An 8,018-nucleotide genomic window follows, 5' to 3' on the forward strand; every position below is an offset into this window, starting at 1 on the left:
TTGATTCTTAGTTTATTTTGTTATTTTTTTTTATTTTTTCACTTATGTTTTTCAAATTTTCAACTTTTGGGATGATCATCCTAGACCAAGGCCCTTTTACTACGTTGCTGTTTAATGTGGAGCACAGCTTTGTTCAAGGTGTTTGGCTAAATATTCAATTGAGTTGAACAATTGGATTATATTTATATTTTCTTATCTTCATATTAGCCGCAAATATAAGTACTTTGAAATAAATAAATAATTATGCTTTCACATTAAAAGTATTTATGATACATAATTGAACCTTTTTCCCAAAATATTGTTCCGAGCTACACTCTTAGTGCCGTCCAAGGACGGAAGAGAAATTTTTTAGTAGGTTTCGTATTTGTTTTATAGACTCGACTCAACCTGGAGGTGACTAGCATCTTTCGCCGTCTACAAATATGGTTAACCCTTATGTTGAAATGTAGAATCCCCATTAGTTGGAAACTCTAGATTAAAGCACGATGAATTGGCTTTCATCAAAGATCGGAATCAAAATATAAGCATAACGAAAAATCGATATGAAGATTGAAGCATAACCCCTTACATAGAAGAAGACAAAGTCGTACAAACATGTGCACACCTTAATATCGAAATGTCGAAGTTAAAACTCAGTTGGATGAAAATTATGTGACTATAATGTACATTCAAAAGAATTAGATATCATATACTCATGTATATTCGACAAACCAAACTCACGCTTAATTGAATGATCTAGGCGAAAAGGCGAAAGGTTAAGTGCAAATGACGGTGTTTCTTGCATATTGAACTCGGTTACACCAATGGACTGTTCTTGACTTCTCGACGCATCCGTAAGGACTCAGCAGTAGCAAGGACAAATTATCTATCTTTGCAACGTCTTTTCATCTTAGCCATTTCCTCTCTGCATGGACAAACTACGTAGTTAACCGATTATGCTCTTTCTGAGTGAAAATAACAAAGAACATGAGGAAAAACTAACCGTTTGAAGGATTGGAGCCGTTTCCTTTTGCGCCTTGTGTTGATTGGGATGTTGATTGTTGAACATGAGGAGAACCGTGCCTCCCAGTTGCACCCGGGAGTGAATGCCTCTTCTTGGAATAAATCTCTTTATCGTGCACATCTGGGCTTGATCGAGGGGAACTTGCCTTGGCTCTGGCGGATTCTGTGGCTTGCATATAGCTAGGAAGAGAGCTACGACTACTATTATCTCCAGGCTCCTGACCTGCATTGTCGGTTTTTGTCGACCCGAAAGAATTCCTTCTCTTCCCACTTTTATGATCCTTGGGCAAATGCTCGGTACTAGTTCTTGCGCCCGAGTCAGTATTCGGGTTTGACAGTGACTTCTTTTCTGAAGATGGGGAATTGCGCTTTCTGTTAGATCCATGTTTATCAGCCTTATTCCTTTTACCCTTTACTGATACTTGACTAGAAGGTGTTCCTTGAGATTCCGGGACGGACCTATGGCTTATGGGTGAGGCCTCAGGTGAGGGTTTGTATGCTGGGCGATCGACAGCTGATCCGTGTTCTTGATGATTCGGGTCTACAGCCACAGTTGAGTCCACTTTGGTCACAGAACATTCCGGGGCAAAATCAGTTTGCACGTCAGATTCCTTCGACTCAACTTTGTGCTCCGCCCCAGGGCTGATCTCAGTTGAAACCGGATCAACAGATAAATTATCGACTCCATGGACCTCTTGCTGCTGAAATGTGACAGACTGTATATCAGTCATAGAACTGCCTGATATGTCGATATCTTCACGATCCAACTTCACTCCAACATCAGGTTGACAAGGTAAATCATCCAAGATCTGCGCTTTCGGCACAAGTTCTGCATTCTCTATATCAGATCTATCGGGTGAATCGAGAGTGGAAGAAATTGAGAGTTCGGTCCCACATTCAGATCCAGCCACATGAATCCGCGGATCAGAAGTACCAGACATTTCCATATCACCAGGTTTATCGGTTTTCTTGACACTTTCTTCAGGAGATTCAACTTCAACGTCTAAAAGGGAAGAACTATTTGCTCGTTCCGTATTTGCAGCTGAAGTCAGTTCTTCAAATTTTGATTGAGCAGCGATGAATGCAGGATTACTCGCCTTCCGTGATCCATACGAAAACTTTTTCCCTTCACCATTCAAGTCTGATGTTGCTGAACACTTTGTCGAAAGTTTGGGTTGTTGGGTTTCTGCGATCAACGAAGCGGGTTTACCTTCAGGCAATAATGGCTCGGCTTGGGTGTGAGAAGCTTCAAACACAAAAGTCTCGGTCTTTTCATAACCAATGTCCTTGTTACCTATTTCTTGCTCTTGAAGAAGACTTTGCTCGCTTACGTCGTTTTCAAACGAAATACTTAACCCACCATCCGTGGTGCGAATCTCATCGGTGATGATTTCCTCGATCTTCACAAAAGCTAGGTCCCCGTTTCCTATTTCTTGCTCTTGAAGATGAGTGCTTGACCCAACATCAGGGGTAAGAATCTCATCGGTAATGTGGTGTTCATCGTTTTCCATCAACTTTGCACCTCCCATTGTACTTAACATTGAATTTTTTGACTCGGAAAGAACCACCGAGGAAAACCCAGCATCTTCTTTAAGTGCAATTACCTGAACCTCATCTTTGGTCTCTGGTTCCACGCAAGGCTCGGAGTTTTTGACAGCTTCAGATGTTGACACGGCCATCCATCTTTCCAACCAACTCCAGGCTGAATCGGGTTTCATAGGATCACATCGAATATTTAGAGATTTAGGTCTTGGCATAGACTCCAACAACTGAACAATAACAATCAGCTTCCATAAGACAAAAAGTAAAGCCTAAAACCAGAAGAAATGGGTGGCTGAAGTTGTAGAAAAAACACAACAATTTACCTGGCGTGTAAAACTATTTTGAAACAGCTTAACAGTGGAAAATTGAGCGTCATTTGGTATATTTTTCCGGTCCTGAAGTAAAATTAAATATGTTATACGAGAAATTTTTCAGGCAACTAAGAAGGAAAAGTTTAAACGTTGGCGAGCAATGAAGAAAAGGATAGCATGTTCATAAAACACAGCAATTCATGACGAATTAGTCTCGATGTGAAATACAAGCTTAAGAGAAATAAAACATAAGCTTCAACGAATCTGGGAATGCGAATCGAGACACTGTCACATGATTCACTAATATCTTTGCGAAATGCAAATCAAAAAAAGCGAATTATGGTCGGTTTTGGGCTATTTTACGGTCATTTTGAGCGAATCGCGAATTCAAAAAGCGAATTAACTAGCGATTAAACATGAAAGCAATTCATACACAATTTCATATTAGAATAGTGCATTACCAAGCACTTGGAATTGCGAGCGCGAACTAGGGCCTGAACCTTGACAATGGCCCTGATACAATGCAGAGTTGCAATTGCATGTCTTCGCACTAAATGCCCACGAACAACTGCTTGAACTTTAACGACACTCTTTAATTGCGAAAATTTTCTCCGAGCCTGCCAAATTAGATTTGAAATATTTTACAAACGGGTTTTCAAAAATGAAAGGTATCAATTAAATTATCAACGGTGAGAAATTTGACAAATACCAGGAAGCCTCTCATAGCTGTTTGAATTATAACAGCAATGGTTTCATCCATAATATCACCAGCATCACAACCATCTACGGAAGCCAATCCCGACATGGAATCCTTAGTTTGTTGGGTTGTCGGGACGCTTTCGTCGTTTGAAATAAATGATTCGTTGGCGATACTTGAATCATCTGACGTTTCGTTGCTGTCAGCTTCAGAAACAACCGGCTCAACCGTTTTGCAATCAGCTGATGTTTTACTGTTAATTCTTTCTAAACCAACCTCATCCAGACTAACTTTCGATTCAGCACGTGCACCATTTTCTGAAGTGACCACCAGCACAGATGTCTTTGGTTCACTACGATTTTCAGTTACATTGACAGGTTTACGAATTTCATCGACAGGTTTACTAATTTCATCGACAGGTTTACTAATTTTGTCGACGGGTTTACTAATATCGTCAACAGGTTTAGGCAGTTGTGGCTTCTCATCGACACATATAGACTTAACTGGAGCTTGGAATTCAGTATCACCGCCTAGTGGGGTCTCTTTACCGGTAGAAGTGGTAGTTTCTGAACTGACATTGTTGCCAAGAACCCGATGCCTCCCAGATCTTTTCCTGAAACTCCACCCGCGTTTATCATTTGGCGTCTTAGCCTGTAGTTCAGATGCCAACATTAAAACACAAAATCTAAAAAGTGTCTGATTTGCTTAAGAAATACAATGCGGTCAATGCATTCCTCATGACCGAGTCTTAGGGCATTCAGGGTAGCCGACCGCCTAGGGCACCCAGAAATAAGGTCTTTAAATATTAAATGGTGTTATGGTGCAAACTCAAAGGTACAAAGAGTAACTACCAAAGAAACAAATGGTTACACGAACATCAAAGCAGATACTTCTATACGTGCTCTGTTTGATTGTGTTCTAGTTACTAACTGCAGAAGCAGGACAAAAACTCTTTGGCTACATTACTCACACTTGAAAGGGAAAATAAAAAGAAAAAACTAGAAAATGCACTTAACTCAAAGGAGCTCATAAATAGAAATAGCGTTAGATAATGTAGTAGCTAAATCAATATATTAGTTGGTAATGTTTGGTAAAAAGTAGATAAGGGTGGACCTAGTTTTTCCAATAAGCTAATATGAGCATATAGAAGAGTGGATATTCAATAAAATATTATCCTACCTATTACCCCTCCGAATTTTAATTGTTTATCTTTCTTTGAGTTTGAGTGATGTAAAACAAAAGCTTGCATTTTTACCTATCTTTATACGCATTCAATTGAAAATGCAAAGCAAGAACTTCAACATAATCGTCTATTATCAACTATCAACTATCAACTATCAACTATCAGTTGTTGCTAGTCAAAATATACTAATACGATATGCAATGCAATCTAGCAAGAACTTTTGTCTACGAGCATAACTTTTAACAATCATGTAATCTCCAAACAGGGATGAAGGTAGCAACTTTTAACAAGAATAATTATCATACTAATATTGAAAACCATCCCGAGTGAAACCGAGACAATGCAGATGATCTTTTGTTATTTCCTTCCATATTTTGTACTAAATCATTGTTCTCTACTTGCTAAAACCATGCTAAAACATTCTAAACATGAAACGGAACTATGAACAAGACATCTTGGATGCTCGGACATTGGTATGACACTTAGACACTTCATTTTATGCATAAAATTGTACATTTAGACGTATCCAACACTTGGACACGTAGCAGGATCCGACATGAGTACCCGAGTGCAAGTAATATAGTGCACAACAATCTAGCAAAATACAACAGGAATAATCTAAAAATAAATAACAATTCAGATGAGAAGAATTAAAGTTAATTTGGTCATACTTCTATATGACAATTTAAAGCTACAATAAACAAAAGAAGCATGGCTAAATCCTAGTATCTCATTAAAAAGTCCACACCAACTATACTTTATGCATAACTTCCCAAACCACCCACATAAAATGTATAGTTGCGGAACAAGTGTCCCACCAAAAATATTCTTGTACAAACTATGATGTAATCAAATATTTGTATTCAGTTAATTTAATACAATATTTATTTGAGTCCAACTATAAATTCGGTGTGCGTCCAAAACTTTTAACATAAAATTCATAAACACAAACTAAGAAAGTACTCAGATCCATTTACAGCACACATTAAGAGGCAAAATCTAACACTCCCTCCGTACCAGATATATGTTGCACCTTCCAACTTTTTATTCATACAAGTCTATTACTATAATCAAACACGTACATATAATCTCAAATCCATTAACTAATGAGCATAATTCCATCACAGTCCCACATGATCCTCCAATTGCCTTCTGAATTGCAAATTGATAAAAGTAAATTATGGTCGATTTTAGGTTAATTTTAAACCATTTGAAGCGAATTGATCTAAAAGGTGAACTAAGTAGCCAATTATATTCCCCTATCTATAATCCATAATAAAAAAAATGTAAAATTTATGGCATTTCTCTAAACCAACCAAAACCCATGAAGCAAAACCATGTTAACTGATTAAATTTTTCAATCAGATCATACTTTAAGCTTTGAACAATCAGATCTTACATAAATATGACTGAATCAAGAGCTGAAAACATCATTGATCACAAATTGAATCATTCCCAAAATAGAAAGTTAAAGAAAAACAGAAATCCACCAACTTAGCAACAAGTAAAGCAAGGGCAATTACATAAATCAAGGCACTTCAAAATTAAACATCAACTTAGAAGAAAGGGACACTTATTAGTTATTATCGCTCCTGAATTACTCAAAAAAGACATGATCTCACTAAATTCCAAAATCAGTATTTTTTGAAAAAAATACAAAAAATTAATAAATAAATTAATAAATAAACGCCTAATGCAGATTCAAAATAACCTGAGGAACTGAAAAGAATTTCTGGGTAACTAAATAAAAAATGAAGATTTTTGATTTGAATTTTTGGTGAAAATAACATATTTATGATTCAAAATAATCTGGGAAACTGAAAAAAAATTCTGGGCAACTCTGTAAATTAATAAAAATCAAGATTTTTTGTTTGTAGGAGTAAGAAAGAGTATGCATTATAGGAAATGAACTTAAAAAAAAAATTATAAAAAAAAAAGGGATTTTTACCTCAGAAGTATGAATTTCATCATCATTTTCAGCAGAATCACTACCACAAACAATGATCTTTAAACAGGAAGAAGAAGATTTTCCCATAATAATTTGATGATTTGTGGTTGAATGTCTCTCTAGGTTAGAGTTTCTCTCTCTAGAGAAGGTCACACAGAGTCTGAGAGTGAGTCAGAGTGAAAAGACAGAGAAAGAGCAGATTTGTAATTTGGGCAAATAGGGAATACTATTATTGGGAATTGCTCCTCAAAGAGGAATCAGTCAGTCTAAGTCATAACTATTTCATGTACAAGTAATATAGTCACTCTCTCCTATTTATTTTTCATAAATTCTCATTTTATTATTTTTATTTTTATTTTTAGATAATAGTTTACGACATTTTTTTAGAGGGTGTTTAGCTAACAGCTGATCGCTCGTTGTAGTCGATTATATTGACTGATATGACCAGTTGATTTTATTGACTAGTTTGACCAGCTAATTTTGAATCTGCTGCTATGAGTATATTGTTCAAAAACAACTTATTCATAACAATAAGTTGTTTCAACCGGTTAATTGTATTATATGGTTTGACCATCTAACCCTCTAATTATATCAAAATAATCTAAAATTGCATAATAAGGTATTTTTCCAAACACCTCTTAATCTCATTTATACATTTTAACTTTTTTTTAATTTTATCCACACAATTCACTTTCTCTCTTATTTATTACCAATATCCACTTTTTCTTATAAAACTCTCATTTTATCTTTGCTTCAATTATAATCGGACAGAGAAAGTATACTATTTTAATGTGTGCTAACACGTTAAACATATAAAAATATTAAATAATTTTCACTTGATAAATGATAAGTACAACGAAGTATAATTATTGGAAAATATTTGCTATTTTATAATTAATCCACAAAAATAGTATAAACCAAATCCATAAGACTTTTAGATTTTAATTTGCCCTCCTCAAAATTATAAAGTGGATATGTTTTAAATAAATAGCTTCAAATACAAATAGTGTATAAATCCAAAAAAAATGAATAAAATTGGTGAAAATTAAGTTTATACGAATGAAAATTAAAAAATTATAGGAGTATTAATAAAGATCATGGTTAAAAATGGAAAAAAGAAAATTATAAAGAGAAAAAAACTAATTCATTAAGACAAAAAAAAAATTGTTTAATTGGCTACATTTTTTTTCTATATTATGGGAATCAACATTCCCATATGAGTTTTTCTTATGTAATGTTGTACTTAAATTTATTTTTTCTTAATCCATTTTTTCCAACGCGGACCTCAACACAACTCGTAAAATACAGCTAAGTTTTAATCTTTGGAATCCGGAT

At 35.4% G+C, this 8,018-nt stretch overlaps 1 protein-coding gene across 1 annotated transcript; it reads right to left on the reverse strand.

Annotated features, from left to right (window-relative positions):
- Positions 1-543: 543 nt before the first annotated feature.
- LOC130810415 (protein IQ-DOMAIN 32-like) lies at positions 544-6,960 on the reverse strand. Its single transcript, XM_057676465.1, has 6 exons — positions 6,684-6,960; positions 3,565-4,203; positions 3,317-3,472; positions 2,868-2,939; positions 983-2,771; positions 544-904 (listed from the first exon to the last, which is right to left on the reverse strand). Exons 1-6 carry the CDS (start codon positions 6,768-6,770, stop codon positions 885-887), a joined length of 2,763 nt encoding a protein of 920 aa, XP_057532448.1. The 5' UTR covers positions 6,771-6,960; the 3' UTR covers positions 544-884.
- Between the last annotated feature and the right edge of the window lie 1,058 nt (positions 6,961-8,018).

The sequence above is a fragment of the Amaranthus tricolor genome, chromosome 4 (genome assembly GCF_026212465.1).
Source record: "Amaranthus tricolor cultivar Red isolate AtriRed21 chromosome 4, ASM2621246v1, whole genome shotgun sequence".
Classification (NCBI taxonomy): Eukaryota; Viridiplantae; Streptophyta; class Magnoliopsida; order Caryophyllales; family Amaranthaceae; genus Amaranthus; species Amaranthus tricolor.

What these genes read in the sequence shown, in the direction of transcription:
- LOC130810415 (XM_057676465.1), bottom strand. Translation starts at nt 6,770, where the DNA reads ATGGGAAAATCTTCTTCTTCCTGTTTAAAGATCATTGTTTGTGGTAGT. An exon ending in ATGAAATTCATACTTCTGAG is followed by an intron (nt 4,204 to 6,683) that starts GTAAAAATCCCT and finishes TCTGAACTACAG; the next exon opens with GCTAAGACGCCAAATGATAA. An exon ending in AAAATAGTTTTACACGCCAG is followed by an intron (nt 2,772 to 2,867) that starts GTAAATTGTTGT and finishes GTTATTGTTCAG; the next exon opens with TTGTTGGAGTCTATGCCAAG.